A 22,682-nucleotide genomic window follows, 5' to 3' on the forward strand; every position below is an offset into this window, starting at 1 on the left:
TCCGGACGCTCAGTTTCCATCCGAGGGCAGCCAAGTTCCTTGATTTATTTCTTTCCTCCGTGAGCTCTCTGTTTACTTTTTAAGTCCTTGCAGGAAGTCAGAGCTAAAATAGGTGTAGCTATTTGGGAGTGCGTAATTGCCATGCGGACGGCCTGCATTCCTGCTGTGTCTCTTGGGTGGAGAAAAGGTTCTGCTTCCCCTTTGGCCACCGAGGTGCTTCTCCTCCTGGCCAGGCGAGGAGAGTGACTTTTTCCTGTCTCCTGGGGTCAGTCTTGGCACCCCAGGTCTCCTCCGTCCACGCCTAGGAGCATCCCGCAGCCATGCTGAAGCAGATTCTGGCGGACATGTACGTGGACCCGGAGCTCCTGGCGGAGCTGAGCGAGGAGCAGAAGCAGATCTTGTTCTTCAAGATGAGGCAGGAGCAGATCAGAAGATGGAAGGAAAGAGAAGCCCCGGTCACTTCGCCGCAGCCAGCAGCAAAGAAAGGTCAGTGAACAAGAGGCTCTGGTGGTGCGTGGGCATTTGAGATCTAGTGGGAAGGAAATGAGCTGTTGTTGTTGTTCTTATTTGCATCTATTATTAAGGTTTCTATTGTGCCCTTCAAGCAAGTTTTCAAGGCAAATTAAAATACAACACAATTAAGGGTGAAGCTTTGGGGTAGGGTGTAAGAAAGTACCGTATTTTCCGGCGTATAAGACGACTGGGCGTATAAGACGACCCCCAACTTTTCCAGTTAAAATACAGAGTTTGAGATATACTCGACTGCAGATTCTCCACCCGGCGTATAAGACGACCCCCGACTTTTGAGAAGATTTTCCTGGATTAAAAAGTAGACTTATACGCCAGAATACACAGTACTTCCCTACAGACGGAAGTTAATACCAAGCATTATATGTAAGTCTTTAAAGGTAAAGGTAAAGGGACCTCTGACCATTAGGTCCAGTCGTGTCCGACTCTGGGGTTGCAGCACTCATCTCGCTTTACTGGCCGAGGGAGCCAGCGTACAGCTTCCGGGTCATGTGGCCAGCATGACTAAGCCACTTTTGGCGAACCACAGCAGCGCACGGAAACGCTGTTTACCTTCCCGCCAGAGCGGTACCTATTTATCTACTTGCATTTCGTGCTTTCGAACTGCTAGGTTGGCAGGAGCAGGGACCGAGCAATGGGAGCTCACCCCGTCGTGGGGATTCGAACCGCCGACCTTCTGATCGGCAAGCCCTAGGCTCTGTGGTTTAACCCACAGCGCCACCCGCGTCCTATGCAAGTCTTTAGATCACTAATAATCATTAGAAGCCTATTATGCAAGTCAGTAGTACTATTATTCCTAAATTGGAGAGGGGAGAAGTCTGTGTGGATGGAGGGGGGAAGGAAGGCTGAGAGAGAGAGAGACAGACAGAGAGAGCCGCAGTTACCTGAGGCCACCTGGTGAGATCATTGCAGAGGTGAGATTTGAGGTGAGGACTTTCTGTTTCAAACAGCAGCTGTCTTTCCCTCTCTCCTCAGTCACTTTGCTTCACTAACTACATGAAATGCACAATCATCAGGCTGTTCAGTAAATTTATTTTGAAGTGGGTCAGGTAGGTCCAATTCCTAGAAGATCACTCATAGGGAGAAAATCCTCAGCTGTCACACACAGCTCTCCTTTCTCGTGGAAATGAAGTAACTCTGCCTACCTTTCCCCCTTTGTCTCTATATTATTTGTTAAATTTCTATGCCTCCCTTCTCCGAAGATCACAGTGCGGTTGACAAAATATAAACACAAAAACGCATAACATAATAACAAACAAAATTAATACCCACACATACAGTTTTAAAGGCCAGATGGTTTAATTACCCAAAGGCCTGGTTGAAGAGGAATGTTTTCACCAGGTGCCCTAAAGGTATGTTACATAGGTACCAGACCAGCCTCCCTAGGGAGAGCATTCCACAAATGGGGAGCCACCACGAAAAAGGCCCTGCTCTCATGTTGCCACCCTCCGGGCCTCTCATGGAGGAGGCACACAAAGAAGGGCCTCAGATGTCCAGGTTGGTTCATATAGAGACAGGCAGTCCTTGAGGTATTGCATTCCTGACCCATTTATAGGTCAGCACCAGCACTTTGAACTGGGCCTGGAAACGAAATGGAAGCCATTGCAGTCGTACCACCACCTGGCGATTCATATCTACTCTGAGTAAAACTACCACCTTTGGTTTCTCAGTGGAGCTATCTTGCCTTCGGTTCTGAAGAACTCCCCGGGTGGCTTACAATAAATGGAATCCAAGTAACAGGAATACAATTGTGTTCGTGTCGAAGCATCAGGTCAATTACAGTAAGAAGGGTGTGTTTCATTGGAGGAACCGGAAATCCCAGTGATGAAAGCATAAATCAACCATACGAATAGGCTCTCGTTCTCCACTTGGCAAGCTTCCTTGTGGTAACTGCAAACCTGCAAGCTACCACATCCAAACAAACGTGGGCCATTTTGTGTACATCGCTGGGCTGCTTCCAGATGGGAGATTACTGTGGAAACTGTTTGCATGAAACACACAACGTCATAATCAGCCACTCAGAAGTAAACCTGATGCGTTCCGGTCAAAGGAACTGGGATAACTAAGGAGCTGTAGTCGCATATCGCCAAATTTATAGAATAAGATCACTGATGCATCTAACCTAGGGTTGTCTGTTCTGCCGGCCCATCTCAGAAGACAGAGGCAGCTCTTTCCCAGGCCTGATAAATTAAATTTTTAACTGGCTGCTAGGGGCTGAAAACGGGCTGTCATTATGCCAGCCATGCACTCTGCCATGAGCTATGAAAACACACATTCTGCCATGGGTTGTGCTGGGATGAAGTCTGTGCAGTAAGGAATACATGGAACTCGCAGAACTGACCGCGAAACTCCGAGACCAGAGGGAAGAAACGGTGCAGGAAGATTGGAAGAAATTTAAAGACTATTTGAAAAGACATGAAAAGATAGAGATTTGAAATTAAAATCAGAGGATATTTAAGGCTACAGTAATGTCAGAAGTTAGTTTAAGATAGGATATAAGAAGTAGTTAGAATTATGTTACGTTGATTTTACTAGGATTAAAATAGAGTTAAATGTTGATTAATGTTTATAATGCTTAAGATTAGGTGAGAAAGAAGATTTTACAATGTTACAAAGTTACTAAAGAAGATTAGAAATGAACGCAGAAGGGAGGATGAGAGGAAGTCCCAAAATAATGTTTATAAATAGGATAAGGATAGTTAAATAAGTGTTTGTTTGTAAGTTTTTTTCTTGTATTTTTTGTAGTGTTTGTTGTATTTTGTATTTTGTGTGTTTTTTTATTGTTAAAATTTAATAAATTCTTATAAAAAGAAGAAGAAGTCTGTGCAGTAAGGACTGGACCGGGCAGTGTGTTGGCCTAGACAACACACTGTGTATCATTGGCCTAGCTGGGAGGTCCTTGGATCACGTGCCCCTTCTCATGGGGCCTTCCCACTGAACCTTGTTTTCCGTTCTGCAGTCCATGGGAAATCCGTTCAGTGGAAGCTCGGAGCAGACGGTGACGTCTGGGTTTGGGTGATGGGCGAGCATTCCCTGGACAAGCCATATGACCAGCTCTGCAGTGACCTTCTCGCTGAAAAAGTGAAGCAGCAGTCGCTTCAAGAAGCAGGGGCGATAAGGTTGGTATGGCTTTCCAAACATTCAGAACAATACTCAAAAATCTGCCGCAACCGGTCGGGCCGGCTGGTTTTTCCTGACAGACGAAGGGATCAGGCACCGACTAGTACAAACTGGGAACCTCTCCGTTCAGATGAAAGATTCTCCAAACCATGTCCGCCTTTTTAAAGACCTGCCTTTGTCAATTTATGCCAAGGGTAGGCAACCTAAGGCCCGTGGGCTGGATCCAGCCCAATCGCCTTCTAAATCAGGCCCATGGACAGTCTGGGAATCAGCTTGTTTTTACATGAGTAGAATGTGTGCTTTTATTTAAAATGCATCTCTGGGTTATTTGTGGGGCATAGGAATTCGTTCATTTCCCCCCTCAAAATATAGTCCGGCCATCCTGCATGTCATAGGAACATAGGAACCTGGCAAACCAGACCAATGGTCCATCTAGCTTAATGCTGTCTGCACTGACTGGTAACAGCTCTCTAGGGTTTCAGGCAGGGATCTCTCCCAGCCCTACCTGGAGATGCCAGGGTTTGAACCAGGCACTTTCTACATGCAGTGTGAATGCTTGTCCACTGAGCTACAGCCTCCCCGCCTCTGACGCTGGCTGGAAGAGCCTCTGGCTCTCTCCTGAGATGCGCTGCTACTTTGTAAGCTGGCAAACACATCCATCCAATGGTCCCCATTTACTAGGGCCACTTCTGATTTTCTGGTACTTGACCCTTTATTTATTTGTTTGCTGAAGACTTCTAGGCTGGGTTTTTTAGAGAGCCCTGTTGTTGTTGTTTAGTTGTTTAGTCGTGTCCAACTCTTCGTGACCCCATGGACCAGAGCACGCCAGGCACTCCTGTCTTCCACTGCCTCCCGAAGTTTGGTCAGACTCATGTTGGTAGCTTCGAGAACACGGTCCAACCATCTCGTCCTCTGTCGTCCCCTTCTCCTTGTGCCTCCATCTTTCCCAACACCAGGGTCTTTTCCAGGGAGTCTTCTCTTCTCATGAGGTGGCCAAAGTATTGGATCCTCAGCTTCAGGATCTGTCTTTCCAGTGAGCACTCAGGGCCGATTTCCTTCAGTATGGATAGGTTTGATCTTCTTGCAGTCCATGGGACTCTCAAGAGTCTCCTTCAGCACCATAATTCAAAAGCATCAATTCTTTGGCGATCAGTCTTCTTTATGGTCCAGCTACATCACTACTGGGAAAACCATAGCTTTAACTATACAGAAGTGTGCATGCACACGAAAGCTCATACCAAGAACAAACTTAGTTGGTCTCTAAGGTGCTACTGGAAGGATTTTTTTTTATTTTGTTTATACAGACCTTTGTTGGTGAGGTGATGTCTCTGCTTTTTAAGATGCTGTCTAGGTTTGTCATTGCTTTTCTCCCAAGAGAGCCCTACACTCATAAACTGAAACGGCTTACGGGAGCTGTTTAAAACCCTGGTGCACCACTGTGCCTTCGGGGCAATTTATTGGAAGCAGGGAGGGAGCCTTTTAAAAATGTTGCTAACATGACTTGGTAAGCTGTCCAGCTTCAGGTTACTGCTTTCTCCCTATGCCTCTAGGGTTTGAATGTTAGGACTGGCGTGATGGGGGTGTTGAGGGTGGGAGTGCATGTGTTTCGCCTTGTCCACATGTACACACTGTATGCTAATGTGCGTTCAGTGTGAGACAATGTGTCTTTTTGGGAGTGCTGTACACCATGGCACCATCTCCCGGTCATCCCTGCCCCACCCAGTTTGTTGATCTAAAGCTCATTCTAATTTATTTATGTTTTTGTTTCCCAAAATCCTCTTTTTGTCCATTTACAGAAGAAACCTAGTGGAAGGCTTCACAGAACATTCTGCCTCGTCACCTCCGCATTTTCCATCAGACACCCAGTTTGGGTCAGAATCGCAAGGAGGCAGTAAAAACCTCACAAAGTGGGATGCGTACAAAGTGGTGCAAAAAGAACCAGTTCCTGAAAATGCCAGAAATCAAGAATATGCCCAGGTAATTTTCTGGTCTTATGTTACTATTCAAATGTTAAGGTGAATGTTCAGCTGAAGTTGAGAGAGATACACTGTGAATTGGATGGCGCCTTCATGAAACCAAAGCTTAAGGGGACAAACTGCACATGAATGGAAATATATGTGCTCAGATCTTTATTTTTGCAAGACTTTAAAACTGCCATGGGGAGCATCAAACTGGATCAGGGCTATAACCCTGGGGTAGTGGGGAGGGTTAACCCTTTCCCAGTTTCAGCTATTCTGCTTCAAATCCTCTCATTTGAAGCTGCTAATATACTGGGGGATAAGACAGATCTGACAATGGAAGGTTTATTTCTGTTATCCTCAGCAAGGTTAATAGCAGGTTGGGGAGATGCTACTCTGAGCAGGCGAAAGGGTTAGCTACAAGCCAGCACCACAACCTCATTCAATTCAGACCCCTGAAGTCTTTTTCGAAATGGGAGATCTGATCACAGCTGTCCTGCACCATGGATGGCTTGACCTGAAGATTGTTGTTGTTGTTCAGTCGTTCAGTCGTGTCCAACTCTTCGTGACCCCATGGACCAGAGCACGCCAGGCACGCCTATCTTTCACTGCCTCCCACAGTTTGGCCAAACTCATGTTAGTAGCTTTGAGAACACTCTCCAACCATCTAATCCTCTGTCGTCCCCTTCTCCTTGTGCCCTCCATCTTTCCCAACATCAGGGTCTTTTCTAGGGAGTCTTCTCTTCTCATGAGGTGGCCAAAGTACTGGAGCCTCAACTTCAGGATCTGTCCTTCTAGTGAGCACTCAGGGCCGATTTCCTTGAGAATGGATAGGTTTGATCTTCTTGCAGTCCATGGGACTCTCAAGAGTCTCCTCCAGCACCATAATTCAAAAGCAACAATTCTTCGGCGATCAGCCTTCTTGATGGTCCAGCTCTCACTTCCGTACATTACTACTGGGAAAACCATAGCTTTAACTATTCGGACCTTTGTCGGCAAGGTGATGTCTTTGCTTTTTAAGATGCTTTTAAGTGATCCTTCATGGATCACTGCCTTGTCGTGGCGAAGGGGCTTGAATTACTCAGGGAAGCTATGGACAGATCAAGATGGACAGGTCATAGTGGAGAGTTTGGACCAAACGTGATCCACCTGGAGGAGGAACTGGCAACTCACTCCAGTATCCCTGCCAAGAAAACTCCATGGACAAAGACAAAGACCTGAAGATTAATAATATATTAGTTATACCCTGCCTGGGTTTCCCCAGCCACTCTGGGTGGCTCCCAACAGAACATTAAAAACACGATAAAACATCAAACATTAACAACTTCCCTAAACAGGGCTGCTTTCAGATGCCTTCTAAAAGTCTGGTAGTTGTTTATTTCCTTGACATCTGATGGGAGGGCATTCCACAGGGCAGGTGCCACTACCGAAAAGGCCCTCTGCCTGGTTCCCTATAACTTGGCTTCTCGCAGCGAGGGAACCGCCAGAAGGCCCTCGGCGCTGGATCTCAGTGTCCGGGCTGAATGATGGGGGTGGAGACGCTCTTTCAGGTATAGTGGGCCAAGGCTGTTTAGGGCTTTAAAGGTCAGCACCAACACTTTGAATTGTGCTCAGAAACGTACTGGGAGCCAATGTAGGTCTTTCAAGACTGGTGTTATGTCGTCTCGGCGGCCGTTCCCAGTTACCAATCTAGCTAGCTGCCGCATTCTGGATTAGTTGTAGTTTCCGGGTCACCTTCAAAGGTAGCCCAACATAGAGCGCATTGCAGTAGTCCAAGCGAGAGATAACTAGAGCATGCACCACTGTTGTGAGACTGTCCGCACTCCGCAGGCAGGTAGGGTCTCAGCCTGCGTACCAGATGGAGCTGGTAAACAGCTGCCCTGGACACAAAATTGACCTGCGCCTCCATGGACAGCTGTGAGTCCAAAATGACTCCCAGGCTGCGCACCTGGTCCTTCAGGAGCACATTTACCCCATTCAGGACCAGGGAGTCCTCCACACCTGCCTGCCTCCTGTCCCCCAAAAAGAGTACTTCTGTCTTGTCAGGATTCAACCTCAATCTGCTAGCCGCCATCCATCTTCCAACTGCCTCCAGACACCCCTAGGGTCCCTCACAGAGCTACGATTCTCAGAGTGGTTTAGCAATTGGTCACATTTCCCAAGGCACTCCTTGAAGTGTGCTAATGCCTCTTGCTTCCCTGTAGAAATATCTGGCTTTTGTGTGGTTGGAATATAACCTACTGGACAAATCTCCACCCACATTTTGCCTCTGGTCACACCCAACAGTGGAAACACTTCCAACCTCAATCAAGCCCAGGAACGACTGGCTTTTCTTGTTTACAGGATAAACTGAAGTTACCATATTTTTTTCAAAGAATCCAGGGACACTTTTTTTTTTTTTTGGAAAAGAGAAAAAAAAGTTATTTTTAAAAAGTATTTTTTAAAAAGTAGCAATATCTTCTCTTCTGTGGGCTCCTTTGTCACATGGCCTTCCTCTGGGTCCCGGCCTGCTCTCTTGGAGTGCTAGCCACCGTGGAGTAGGCTCGGGCCAGGCCTGGGCTTGGCCACGTGTCCTTGCCCTCCCGGTGCTCTCCTACCTCTCTTCCTCAGTTGTGGTGGTGGCAGCAGTGGTGCGGAAAAGTCGGGGCTCCCCTCTTTTTTCTCCTTCCTCTTTCTCTCTCTTCCTTCTCCTTCTCCTCTCCCCTTTCTCCCTGCGCCAGCTCCAGGGTTTTCCTGGCCTCAGAGCGCCGCTAGGCAGTCGGCCAGGTGGCTGGGCGCTCTCGCACCCGGCTTGACTTACTTACTTACGTTTATTGCAGCTTTAAGCTCATATTCAAAATAACACACGGTATTGGTTAATTACAACCAGTAATATATACATATAAAACATGGATAAAACTTTCAAAATTCATGTAGCATTCCATTTCGTCTCTTATAAGACAACACAGAGGTTAAAAAACTTGCCACGTGCAAGGATACGGTCAAATCAGTATCTTGCAGTAATAAGGTGAGGCAGGTCTCCACCGGCAGACCAGAGAATTTTTGAACTAATGGTCTCAGAAGGTTTGTCTGAGCAGATTTGGGTCGCAGGTTGGTGGGTGTCAACGGTTCCCCCAGTTGACGCATTGGGCTTCCCCGGTTCCCCCTCGGCAGTGGCAGCGGCAGTGGCTGGAAATCACGTCTGAGCAGATCCGGCCCACAGAGGGATTTCCACCGGAGTGAACCGGCCCAGGCGAGGTAAACCTTGCTGACCCCTGGACCAGAGCAATACCTGAAGTGAGTGGGTGATAACTGCTGGCATCCTGGCACCTGAGTGCCAGACAGGTAGTCATTCCAAGAACAATCCAAACCCAACCTCAGTGGATTGGGGTCTCAGTCAAGACAAAGGGTGTGTTTAACTTGGCTGGAAAAACAGGAAAATACTTTCCTTTGTTTCACCTAAAGATTGGAATCTGGAGGTTGTTGTAGCATGGGGTTAGTGATTTCAGTAAGGGATTTCAGCTTTGTGACATAGCAGGCAGAAGACAGCTTCTTCATGTAACACTCTTTATTCAGGCAAACAAGACTGGAAACTGAGGAGAGGGAAGCTACATTTATAGGGACAGAAGACTGGCTAGAAAGGATACATTTTGGAGGGAACAATCTTAAGCAGTCACAAAGCTGCCTTTTGGTGGGAACCAATAAGACTGAGGATCCAAATACAGCAGCTTAAATGAACCAATAGTAGCTGTTCCTTCTGGAACAGAAAGGCAATTACTTTACCCTAATGCGAATACAGACAATAGTAATACAAATATAAAAAACCATTGAAGGAGATCATGTGAGGGAAAGGGCAAGCCTGGCTGGTGCTCAGGTATCTGTCAGAAGACCCCTCCCAGTTTATGACAAATGTAGGATGTTTTACTAAAGGTGTTATTGGTAATTTGGGAAACTTGTAAGAAAGGGGGTCATCCTTTGTTCAGGGCTTCTCTCTGCTTCTTCCATGTGATGGTTGGAAGTCTTGTTTCAACAATAAAGATCAGGCCTACTGGCCTGCTGTCTTACTTCGATCTCCTGGCTGAAGTCTCTTTCTTGTGACCCCTGACCTGAACCTATGAGAGCCAAGGTTAGGCAATTGTGGAGTGCAAGAAGAAGAAGAAGAGGAAGAAGACGAAGAGGAAGAAGAAGGAAGGAAGGAAGGAAGGAAGGAAGGAAGAAAGAAAGAAAGAAAGAAAGAAAGAAAGAAAGAAAGAAAGAAAGAAGAGTTTGGATTTGAGATCCCGCTTTATCACTACCCGAAGGAGTCTCAAAGCGGCTAACATTCTCCTTTCCCTTCCTCCCCCACAACAAACACTCTGTGAGGTGAGAGGGGCTGAGAGACTTCAGAGAAGTGTGCCTAGCTCAAGGTCACCCAGCAGCTGCATGTGGAGGAGCAGAGATGCAAACCCAGTTCACCAGATTACGAGTCTACCGCTCTTAACCACTACACCACACTGGCTGTACAGTACAAACGCAACTGTGAATGAAGTTGGACTCACTGTAATATTTCTTGCTTGAGAACAAGTAATTTACCCCCTACCGAGTTTTCTCTTAAAAGTCTTGAGAGCTGAACGAGACCGTCTCCGTGTTAATATGTAATGGGAAGGAATGTTTGTTAAGTAGGTTGGTCACTAGGCAGGAGGATGGGAGCTCTCCTTACTGCATTGACAGAGGTGCTTAAATCAGAATTTGGAGGTCAAACTTGATAACTAGTCACTGGCCCTACTTCTGCCCCTTGGGTTAAAAAAAGCAGTTGGCTTCATTAAGCACACTTCTAGATCTTCACTTGCACAATTAATTAGCTCTGGGAAATGGGACTTGCTCACCACATTAGTACTTTGGTCTACAACCTAGCGGTGACTATGGAGCTGCTATGTTTTTAGCAACATTAAATATACCTAGGTACAGAAGAGCATTTTTCTATGACTAAGTTCTGCACTTTGCCATCTTTGTGGAAGGGTGATTTTGTGGGATAACCAGTCTCATATCACCAACGTGCTTAAGTCTAATGAATGCATGAAGGGGTTAATGCCATAGAGTAAGCTGTCCTGCCAGGCTTAGCTATGTCACTTCCCCTTACCTTGGAAAGAAATGGATAATGAAGCCTTTGATCACCCCTAGTCTACAGAAATGTGAGATGCCCCATTCAGTCTTGGCATTTTGCCTGCTCTGTTTAGGCAAGAATTCCCCTGAAATTTGAACTTCCTGCCCTAGCTGAACTGTTTTAATTGTTATACCTTTTAACTGAGGTGGGTTCTTTTGGTATATTTTCATTATGTGTGGCTTTTAAGATTGATTTTATACTTGTAAACCGCTTAAAAGCCATTTTGGTACATTAATTCATAATAACTTGGGTGAGGTATGCTAGACTGAGCAATAGCGACTGGCTGAAAATCTCCCAATGAGCTTCAAAAGTGAGTGAGGATTTGAACCCAGGTCTCCCTCATTTTACACTCTCTCCATTCTAGTTACAGGTGGGTAGCCGTGTTGGTCTGCCATAGTCGAAACAAAATAGAAAATTCTTTCCAGTAGCACCTTAGAGACCAACTGTGTTTGTTCTTGGTATGAGCTTACGTGTGCATTGGTATCTGAAGAAGTGTGCATGCACACGAAAGCTCATACCAAGAACAAACTCAGTTGGTCTCTAAGGTGCTACTGGAAAGAATTTTCTATTTTCTCTCCATTCTGTTACACCACTGTGAAGCACAATATGTATCTCCTCTGTGGGCCTGAAAATTCAAGAATTCTGATCATGACTGTGGATGAATCTTCTACCTGTATTTTTTGGAACACAATTACCGTTAGATTCGAGGTTTGGAATCAGGGTGTGAAAAGCTGACAACCCTATGTTTCTGTTTGGTTGAATTTTAGGCTCCCACGAGTAAGCCAAGAGGTATAGAACAGATGTTGGCGGACTCTATCAATCATTCAAGGAAGTACGGCTTGCGGCAGGTAAGGAAACCGTGTGGGTTTATGGAAGCAACTGCATTTTGCCTGTATTCACTGTTGTCTCTTGGTCACAGAATCATAGAATTGTAGAGTTGGAAGGGACCCTGAGAGAATTATCAAGTCCAACCCCCTGAAATGCAGGAATCGCCTAGAGATATAAGCCATGCTTCTGAATGCAAATCAAATCATGAGACAAGTGTGGTCTTAAACACCCCCCACCCCAAGTCCCTGAGATTGGGATGCTGCACATTTAGCAAACCAGACAACTAGCCTGCTACACAACATAGGTAAATCGTGTCAATGCTCAGTGCTCAGCCATTGCAGGACTTTGGGGCATGGCCGCTTCTCAGAGATTTCCGCTTTCATTTAAAGAAGAAGCGGAAGCCCTAGAACAGACTAGTTTAGACCGTAGCAACTAATAGACATTGTAATAAGAAAAAAACCTGCCCTTATTCCCTTATGGGGTACACAAGAGCCCTTGCAAAGTCCTTTGCAGGTTCTCCATTGGTAGGAGTAGAAAACAGAGGCCAACCAGAGAAGATTGAGAAGCAAAGCATTGATCTTTATTGAAGCTGTTGCAACAGCGGTGATTTTCAGGGGAAAAGACCCAGAACAATGCCGTCATGCTCTTATAAAGACATTTCAAAATCCCTCCTGGAGTCTAGCCCACCCCCAGAAACAGCATCCAATCACAGAAGAGGTGTAATCCAAGACCACCACTCCCCCAGATACATCAGAGCTACATCACAAATTGGGTGTGGGGGGGTCAGAGGAGGTAACTTGGGAATTTCCCACACCTGTGCCATCTCTCCTTGACCCCTTCCAGACACACATTTCTGCAAAACAAAAGGTTTCCTCCCTGGCCAGTAGGACTAATGGCTGTCCTTTGTGAGGGAAATGGCCCATCCCCAGGCAGAGACTTCTCACCCTCTCCCTGCAGATGAAAACACTTGGCCAGCTAGGAGTCAAAATGGAGTAAGGCCTCTCTTTCTGTGCTGTTTTCAGACATGTGGCCTTATTTGTTTGGTAAATTAATAACACACACACACACACACACACACACATATATATATATATATATATATATATATATATATATATAACCTTGAAATTCTTACAACAACATGGAATGGCGACAGGCACTGGCCAACATCCTCAGTGCCAAGCTATGCCTTTTGCAAAATCGCCGTTGAAAGTGGTGTATAAAGGCATAATGCCCCATGGTGTGTTCATTCCATTATCCAGTTTAATAAAGTAGCTTTGTAGTACGCCCAATAGCCTACAAAATCTGTTTGACCAGTGTGTGTGTGTGTGCGCGCGCGCGCATGTTTATATGTACACACTGAGAGCAAAGCTGCCACTTAAAGCATAGTTTTAAAGAAATATTGTAATGTCATCTGTCACCAAATCCTTTGTATCTGGAAGAGTGCTTTCATTTGTTTTCAACCCACCTCACACCAACGGCCAACAGCAGGCGAAAATCCTTTTAAAGCCATTACAGTAACAAGCACTTACAGGATAGAATCCTAGAATCCTAGAACTGTTGGAAAGGACCACAAAGGCTTTTTCCAACCCCCAGGAATGCAGCTGCTGAATAGATACAGTATTTATCTTCCCCGGCGGGGACTCGAGGCAGCTGACGGATGAAAATAAGAACAGCTAAAAAGATTAAGAGAAAAAACACAATCATTAAAAAAGAATTAAACATGGTTAGAATTGAAACTCGTGTGTGTGTGTGTGTGTGTGTGTGTGTGTGTATAACAGACAGACAAACACAACCAAAACAGCACAGCACCAGCCCCCTCATTAAAAGCATTCAGTTCCCAAGAGTCTATTGGAACAGGAATGTCTTCAGCTTCCAGAGGAAGGAAGGACAGCAAGGAGGGCTCCAGTCTAGCTTCTCTTTAGAGAAAATTCCAAAGTTTGGGAGCAGCCACCAAGAAGGCCCTGTCCCATGTCCCCACCAAGCGTGCCTGGACAAACCTGTCCATCTAAAACTGAAAAGTATCCCTTATTTCAGGGATAGCCAACATGTTGTTGGCCAGAGGTTATTAGAGTCCAGCTCCCATCAGCCCTGCTTGCATGGTCAGTGGGGCAGGGATGCAGGTCGTTCGCAACCACAGCAAGTTGGAGGGGACCATGTTGGCAGGCCCTCTTTTTTTTTTGCCAGCCGCCTGCCGTTAAAAGTGCAGCTCAAGGGAAAAGATATTCCTGTTGCATTTCTGAATCATCGAGTTGGGCAAAGGCTCTTTTACATGGTTGCTCAACGGTGTCCCTTGGCCCTAAAGATTAGTAAGACAACAAATTTTGATCGGTGACTAAAGCTTTTGTCGACTCATCGGCCAATCGCCTTATTAGAAGTTTATGACCCTTATCAGAGGAATCGCTGAGCTGCCCATTACCTGTAAATATGATTGGCGTGCAGGAAGTAGATAGGCTCACACTAAACAAAATACTTTGTGTGTGTGTGTATATATATGACAGAGGAAAGAAGAGGAAATGAATACAACTGTGAATGAGAGCACAGCACAAGAAGTGACGCTGAATCGCACCTACGAGTCAATGGAGAAGCTGGACAAGGAAGATCCTGTTTGGTTGGAAACTTGTAAGCCCCTTTTAGATCTCTTGTGTGATGATGCCTATCAGATTAAATCTAGGACCCACCTGCACGATCCATTCAAAGCAGAACCATTCCACTTTGCACATGCCCGGCTTTTCCTAAAGAATCCTAGGAATTGTCGTTTGCGGTTAAACCACAGAGCCTAGGGCTTGCCGGTCGGAAGGTTGGCGGTTCGAATCCCCACGACGGGGTGAGCTCACATTGCTCGGTCCCTGCTCCTGCCAACCTAGCAGTCCGAAAGCACCCCAAAAAGTGCAAGTAGATAAATAGGTACCGCTCTGGTGGAAAGGCAAACGGCGTTTCTGTGCGCTGCTCTGGTTTGCCAGAAGCCACTTAGTCGTGCTGGCCACATGACACGGAAGTTGTGTGCCGGCTCCTTCGGCCAATAAAACGAGATGAGCGCTGCAACCCCAGAGTCGGACACGACTGGACCTAATGGTCAGGGGTCCCTTTACCTTTATACAATTCTCAGAGCGGCTTAACAACCAGCCCTTCTTCCCAGGCTGAGCTTTAAGAAGGTAATGTGTACACAGCCTGAGGCTCCTGTTTGTTCTTTTTGCTAATTTGCAAACTAGCAGCGCAGAGATCAGAAACGGAGACATGAAAATAACCTCCATTGCTGAATAACTTGTACTAAAACACTCCACTCCTGTCACCAACCTTTATATTACAAAAGGAACAAATCTGGCAAATCTGAATTTAATCTGAATTTATCTGAACAAATCTGAATTTAATCTGGCAAGAAGCTGCTGGTGTTTTGTCAGCCTCAGGCTTGCCCTGCTTTGCTTCACTGGCTTGCTTTCCGTTGAAGCTGTTTCTCTCTGGCTCCACCTCTTCCATCTCACACACTGCTGCCACACGCTGTTGTTTTTTTCCTGTATGCATTTCCTGAATCCTGGGGAAATTCCATTGCGAGGTTACTTTGGTCTGACTGGAGACAGGGAGAGGGACTTGAAGGTCTCTCTCTCTTTTTTTAATAAGAATTTATTGGGTTTTCACAATAATACCAAATACAAAATACAAAAAACAAAACACTACAACAAAACTAAAATACTACAAAAAAAGAAAAAAACCTAACAAACAAACACGTATACACCTATTCTTATCTTATTCATCACATTATTTTGGGACCTCCTCACGTCCTCTCTTCTGCATACATTTCTAATTAACTATAGTAACTTTATAACATTGTACATTCTTCCTTCTCAGCTAATCTTAATTCTTATATATCTTAATCATCATATACCTATAATCTCGTTCCTAATAAAAATAAACATAACACAATTCTAACTTCTTATATCCTATCTTAACCTAACTTCTAACCTTGCTGTAGCTTTAAATGTCCTCTGATTTCAATTTTAAATGTCTTATCTTTTCACGTCGTTTCAAATAGTCTTTAAATTTCTTCCAACCCTCTTGCACCGTTTCTTCCCTCTGGTCTCGGAGTTTCGCGGTCAGTTCTGCGAGTTCCATATATTCAATCAACTTCATCTGCCAGTCCTCTACTGTTGGTAACTCTTCAGTTTTCCAGTTTTTAGCTATTAAAATTCTAGCAGCTGTTGTACGGGAGTTGAAGGTCTCAGAGAAGCAACTCATTACCAAACTCAAAACCATGGAGAGACCTGGTCTGAGCAAAGACATTGGATTCTTATCTCATTATACATGACAAAGCTATCTTTAGCCATCTCACACCTTGCTTTTTCCTTTAGGACTAATTGCAGTCGTTAACAGTCATCAACAGGTTTTGCACACCCATCAGCCAATCACCCATTCCCACCACCCTTCTGAGTAACACCCCTCCTCACTCTCTCACTATATATAAGGGTCTGGTGACTTCTATTTCAGTGTATCTGAAGAAGTGTGCATGCACACGAAAGCTCATACCAAGAACAAACTTAGCTGGTCTCTAAGGTGCTACTGGAAGGATTTATTTTTTATTTTTTATTTTGTTCAGAGAAGTTTGCTTGTTTGCAGCCTGCAACTGGTGCACCTTCGGGTTTGCCAAGTCACCTAAGAGATACAGTTGGAAATGAAAGCACAATATTTGAAATATTTTTAAAAACACAGAGTAACAGGCCTGCAACGACAATAGCCATTGCAAATTCTTTTGTCCCAGTGTTACCTCCGGTTAAACAGAGGTTTTGAAACAAATGCAAAAACCTGCCAAACCAGAGTCAAAATTGAGTGCCCGCAGCACCCGTCTTTTCAAAACACATTTTGCTCTTGCAGGCAGGCAGGCAAAGGTCTTTCTCTGGCTTTTCCTTCCTACCGTACTTGAATAATCTTGTCAGCTTCTTTTGCATTGCCCGGGAGGTGGCGCCGAGGGATAATTTTGTGCTCCATGCCCCATCATTGCAGGCAGCAATGCAGACAGACAAGGAATGAGGAGACTAGACTCAGGATATCGGAATTTAAAATAGGCCACAGCTTTATTGACTGGCACGAGGACCTAGCAACTTAATCACATTAAAATCCTGTTTAAATAGCGTTTCAGCTTATTGCTGCCAGACTGGAATTGACTCGATATTGGAGAGATTCGAGTCGATTTAACAGCGGAGAGCTGGTTACAGCAGGCTCTGGAGAATTGCTCTAGCTGGAAAAATTAATGCATAACTTAAAGGTGGCCGGAGGGAGGGTTGCGTGCTAGATTCCTCCTCTGAATAGTTGTGCCTTATTCAATAAACTAGGAAACCTGGATTGGCCTTGACACCTACTGCCAGCATTTCATAGGCTCAGGGGGAGGGGAGCGATGGCTGTGCAAAGCTCTGCATTGGAAGGAGCAGTTAGAGATAGGAGTTTGTGATCAAGAGGGGAAATCTGTTTTGTGCTGGACTGGGCATTCAAATCCTGTTATGTTTTCTCTCTGGGCGTGTAATAATTTCACTGAATTGTCGGAGGAAGTGAGTGTAGACTGCAATTCATCCCTGGACCTAGTTTATTTCCCTTTCTTCTGTTTTCTTCATTGTTATACAGGTGAAACTCGAATATCGTGGAAAAGTCCATTTATGTAAGCAATTGTTTTCATTAGCTACTGGAGTTTAATATATGAGATAGACTCATGACATGCAAAGCGAGATATGTCAAGCCTTTGCTTGTTATGATTGTGATGATTATGGCGTACAGCTGATGAAAACCCCAAAGTTGAAATTGTTAATTTGGGGTTCTCATCAGCTGTACGCCATAATCATCACAATTATAAGAAATAAAGGCTTGACATATCTCGCTTTGCGTGTCGTGAGTCTATCTCATATATTAGTTTCACCTTTTAAGTTGAATTACTGAAAGAAATGAACCTTTCTAATGATATTTTAATATATAGTGTTAGTACCTCTGCTGGGAGCCACGTTGTGCTCCTTCTGGGGTCGCTTGTCCACCTTTGGTCCCCACCTTGCACTCAGCTCTCACCTGAGTCCCATGATCTTGGTCCCTGGGATGAAGGGAGTTGCTGTTGGCCTCTCTATTGACTAAGTCCCATCCCATTAGGTACCCTCACCTGGTTTAGCCGGCCAGTCGAAGCCATTGCAGCATGCTTCTTGGAGGCTGAATCTGTCACCTCCTCAGCAGCCCCCCCCCCCAACCCATGCCATCTCTATAGCGGTCTCTTGGCAAACCGGACTTGCTGCTGGTCTCTTCCCAGCCTTGTTCCTTATTCCCCCCTTGTTCCTGCTGTAGATCTTTATTCCTTCTTCCCTGCTAGTGGGGAGGCACCATTTTGTGGTTCCCCACAGGTGCCAAAATGTCTTGGACGAGCTCTAGGTAAAGGTAAAGGTAAAGGGACCCCTGACCATCAGGTCCAGTCGTGTCCGACTCTGGGGTTGCGGCGCTCATCTCGCTCTATAGGCCGAGGGAGCCGGCGTTTGTCCGCAGACAGCTTCCGGGTCATGTGGCCAGCATGACAAAGCCACTACTGGCGAACCAGGGCAGCGCACGGAAACACCGTTTATCTTCCCACTGGAGCGGTCCCTATTTATCTACTTGCACTTTGACGTGCTTTCGAACTGCTAGGTGGGCAGGAGCTGGGACCGAGCAACGGGAGCTCACCCCGTGGCAGGGATTCGAACTGCCGACCTTCTGATCAGCAAGCCCTAGGCTCTGTGGTTTAACCCACAGTGCCACCTGGGTCCCTGCTCTAGGCTAGACTGTTTCCAACATGTGGCTGTCCAGCCTCTGCTTGTAGGCTTCCAGAGAGGTAGAGCCCACCACTCCTCTAGGCTGTTATAGAACTATGGGATCATAGACTTGTAGAGTTCGAAGGGACCTCAGGGGCCATCCAGTCCAACCCCCCTGCAATGCAGGAATCTCAGCTAAAGCATCCATGGCAGATGGCCATCCAACCTCTGCTTAAAAACCTCCAGTGAAGCAGAGCCCGCCACCTCTCGCGGGAGTCTGATCCACTGTCAAACAGCTCGTACTGTCAGAAAGCTCTTCCTGATGTTTAGTCAGAATCTCCTTTCTTGTCACTTGAAGCCGTGGGTTCGAGTCCTACCCTCTCCGCGGAGCAGGAGAAAACAAGCTTGCTCCACCTTTCCATGCGACAGACCTTTAGATATTTGAAGATGGTTTTCATATCTCCAGTGATTCGATCCAGTGGCAGACTGACACTTTTTTGCTGCTGCCCCCTCCCTTTCCTGCAGGTTCGTGCAAAGGCTTCCTTCTCTTGGCACAGGCAGCCCTGGTGTGGGGAGGGGACATGAAGGGGGGAAAGTCTTTCCTAAATGCGCTGTAAATGTTTGATGTGTACACAGCCTGATTATGCCCCAGTAGTATGTATGTGTGTATATGTAAGCCCCCACCCCACCTCACCAAGAAAAGCGGGACCCCAAAGGCTGCACAACTAGTCCTTCATGTTGTTTAGTGTGCCATCTCCCTTCCCCTTGTGTGTGAATCTGAGGCTCAGTCTTGGCACCAAGAAACGCCCATATTAAAAAGCCATGAGCAAACAGCTGTGCAAACAGAGGCAAAGCCAACTTTCCTTTCTGAAGCTGGAGGAGGCTCAGAAACACACCTCAGTGGGCTCAAACACAGCACTGGCTGTTGAGTTGCACTCCAACCTGCTCCTCAAAATGATGCCAAATCTCTCTCTTTCTCTTTCTCTTTCTCTCTCTCTCTCTCTCTCTCTCTCTCTCTCTCTCTCTCAATTTTCTCTCTCTCTCTCTCTCTCTCTCTCTCTCTCTCTCTCTCTCTCAATTTTCTCTTTTGCAATTTGTTGTTGTTGTTCAGTCGTTCAGTCGTGTCCGACTCTTCGTGACCCCATGGACCAGAGCACGCCAGACACGCCTATCCTTCACTGCCTCTTGCAGTTTGGCCAAACTCATGTTAGTAGCTTCGAGAATACTGTCCAACCATCTCGTCCTCTGTCGTCCCCTTCTCCTTGTGCCCTCCATCTTTCCCAACATCAGGGTCTTTTCCAGGGAGTCTTCTCTTCTCATGAGGTGGCCAAAGTACTGGAGCCTCAACTTCAGGATCTGTCCTTCTAGTGAGCACTCAGGGCCGATTGCTTTGAGAATGGATAGGTTTGATCTTCTTGCAGTCCATGGGACTCTCTCATTTTACATCCTTAAGACATCAATGACTTCCCTTCTTCTCTTACCATGGTACATTTTACATATCATAAATCCCTGCATATTTTACAAAAACTATACCAATAGTATTCCATTATTGCACCCATCAAAACTTAATTCACACTGTTGAATTTATCTTAACGCTGCCAGTGTTTTCACTTGTACACAATTATTTCCCATATATTCAATAAACATTTCCCAATCTTCTTTAAACGTATGTTCTTCTTGTTCTCTTATTCTATATGTTAAGTCTGCAAGTCATGCATATTCTGTCAACTTTAAGTTGTCATTCTTCTTTGGTTGAGACCTCACTCGTTTTCCATTTTTGAGCTAATGAAACACGGGCCGCAGTTGTAGCATACATTAATAACCTTTTCTATCACCTGGGAATTTCAGTCTGAATTATCCCCAACAGAAAGGATTCTGGGGTTTTTGGGAAAGTACTTTTAAACATCCCCCCCCCAATTCATTATAGATCTTTCCCTATTACTCTTTTACATGTCCACCACATATTAAAGAACATTGCCTCCACCTCTTTGCATCTCCAGAACTTATCTGATTCTGTCCTGTACATCTTAGCAAGCCTGCTCGGAGTTAAATACCATCTGTGAATCATTTTCAGGTAGTTCTCCTTCAAAGAATAACATGCTGTAAATTTCAAGTCGCTTTTCCGGAGTTTTCCCCAGAGGCCAAAATCTATATTGTGTCCTGTATCTAGTGCCCAGTGTGTCATTGAGGCTTTAACAAGCTCATCTTTTGTTTCCCATTCTAGTAACAGATTCTAAATTTTAGACAAAGGTTTATCTTTGTTTTGTAGAAGTTCTTTTTCCAGTTGTGAGCTTTGGTCCAAAAAACCATTGTTTCTATCTGAAATATACTCGGAGTCAAGTGTGAATTTCATGCTCTTTATTCAGCTCATAGTAGTGAGGGATGCAGTTCCCCCAAAACGTTTGCTTTATATACACTATTTACACAATGGGCCCCACGTGATTGGCTAATTCCGGGATACTCCTGTATGCCAATCGGAGTGCGGATTCACTTCCACCTGGAGCTGGATTGGGTGGCTCCTGCGAACCAATCAGACTGCTGCAATCTCAATCCTGTTGTTCTGGGACCAGTCAGACTGCTGCAATCTCAATCCTATTGTTCTAGGACCAATCAGACTGCTGCAGTTTGGATCCTATTCAACTCAGTACATAACACTATCTAATTTAAACATTTCATGTTACTGATGGTATTATAACCAATCCGTAACATGGCTCCTTACAAGTGGTGCCGAAAAATCTAAGCCCAAGACCAGCACCCACCCGCCCCCACCTTCACCAGCAGGGACCCACTGGTTTTGCTGAGACTGAAGAGTTTGATGTGCAAGCTTAAATAGCCTTGTAGTGGGGTGGGAGAGCAGAAAACAATATATTTCATCTAAAGGCAGATTCTCACACATACCATTTCAAGCCCCTTTGTGTGTCTGCAGTCAAGAAGTACCTGATTCAATGAACCACATTCTCTTCGATTGCCCTTTACACGGCAGACCTCGCCAACTGATGTTGAGCAAAATGTTGGACCTCCGGCCCACAACTCCCGAGAAGAAGCCAAATTAGGTTTCTCCTGGCAGATCGGGACAAAGATATTACCGCTTTAGTAGCTTCCTTTTTAGCCACAATCTTACCCGGAAGGGTTCCCAATGAACTATCCTTTCAGGAAATAGGGTGTAGCACAGGCATAGGCAAACTCGGCCCTCCAGCTGTTTTGAGACTACAATTCCCATGATCCCTGACCAATGGTCCTGTTAGCTAGGGATGATGGGAGTTGTAGTCCCAAAACATCTGGAGGGCTGAGTTTGCCTATGCCTTTATATCCAAATGCACACAAACATAGTGTGACATTGTGACCCTTGATAGCTTCACCTTTGTCTTTTTAATTATTCCAGTTACTTGAAACGTTTTATACCGTGATGCCAATAAAGGCATTTGATTGGTTGGTTGGTTGGTTGGTTGGTGGGTTGGTTGAATATATTTCACATCTGACAACCAATATGGCCCTTTGGTTTCAGATAGTACATAGGTAGACGAGTCTAGAAAACCTGGGGCACAAAATTTCATAGCCTTCTATGGTGGTTGATTTACCAGAAGTAATGTATTCAGCATTTACCCGGGGTGTGTATACTTGATTCTGACTAAACTAAGCCTCCATAGGCTTAGTTCAGTCCTTGGCATCTCCAACCAAAACGACAGCAGATAGCAGAGCTAGGAAAGACCTCCGGAGAACTACCACGAAACCACAGCAGCCAGACCAAGGCAGCAATACAGCATTGACTGGGTTCAGTACGAATCCCCATTCTCGTTGCCAAATCATGCTCCATCTGTTATTTTGCTCTGTCTGTCTTTCTTCCTGAGAGCCAGTGTGGTGTAGTGGTTAAGAGCAGTAGACTTGTAATCTGGGGAACCGGGTTCGTGTCTCCGCTCCTCCACATGCAGCTGCTGGGTGACCTTGGGCCAGTCACACTTCTTTGAAGTGTCTCAGCCCCACTCACCTCACAGAGTGTTTGTTGTGGGGGAGGAAGGGAAAGGAGAATGTTAGCCGCTTTGAGACTCCTTCAGGTAGTGAAAAGCGGGATATCAAATCCAAACTTCTCCTCCTCCTCCTCCTCCTCCTCCTCCTCCTCCTCCTCCTCCTCCTCCTCCTTCTTCTTCTTCTTCTTCTTCTTCTTCTTCTTCTTCCCCCTTTTGTGCGCGTTGAGATTTCAGAAGTACCAGAAATGCCTCTGTACCCAGCGGCGGAGGAAAGCCGCTCGGGCGCCTGGGGCGGGGCGAGCCGGCCATAGGGGCAGGGCGCACCACGGGGCCTCCGGAGTCTGCCTGCCTCCTCCCACTCAGCCGCCCTACAGCTGGGGGGGGGGTGGAGGCAGCGGGCGGACCATTTGGGCAG

General features: G+C 45.8%; 1 protein-coding gene across 1 annotated transcript in view; it reads left to right on the forward strand.

Moving 5' to 3' along the window:
- The first annotated feature begins 223 nt into the window (after positions 1 to 223).
- SH2D4A (SH2 domain containing 4A) overlaps positions 224 to 22,682 on the forward strand; it is a 30,244-nt gene continuing 7,785 nt past the window's right edge. Inside the window, exons 1-5 of the mRNA XM_033170610.1 lie at positions 224 to 486; positions 3,488 to 3,647; positions 5,445 to 5,625; positions 11,496 to 11,576; positions 14,058 to 14,178. Of these exons, the coding sequence (XP_033026501.1) occupies positions 321 to 486; positions 3,488 to 3,647; positions 5,445 to 5,625; positions 11,496 to 11,576; positions 14,058 to 14,178 (709 nt within the window). The 5' untranslated portion in view covers positions 224 to 320. The remainder of the gene's footprint in view (positions 487 to 3,487; positions 3,648 to 5,444; positions 5,626 to 11,495; positions 11,577 to 14,057; positions 14,179 to 22,682) is intronic.

The sequence above is a fragment of the Lacerta agilis genome, chromosome 14, assembly GCF_009819535.1.
Source record: "Lacerta agilis isolate rLacAgi1 chromosome 14, rLacAgi1.pri, whole genome shotgun sequence".
NCBI classification, from domain to species: Eukaryota; Metazoa; Chordata; class Lepidosauria; order Squamata; family Lacertidae; genus Lacerta; species Lacerta agilis.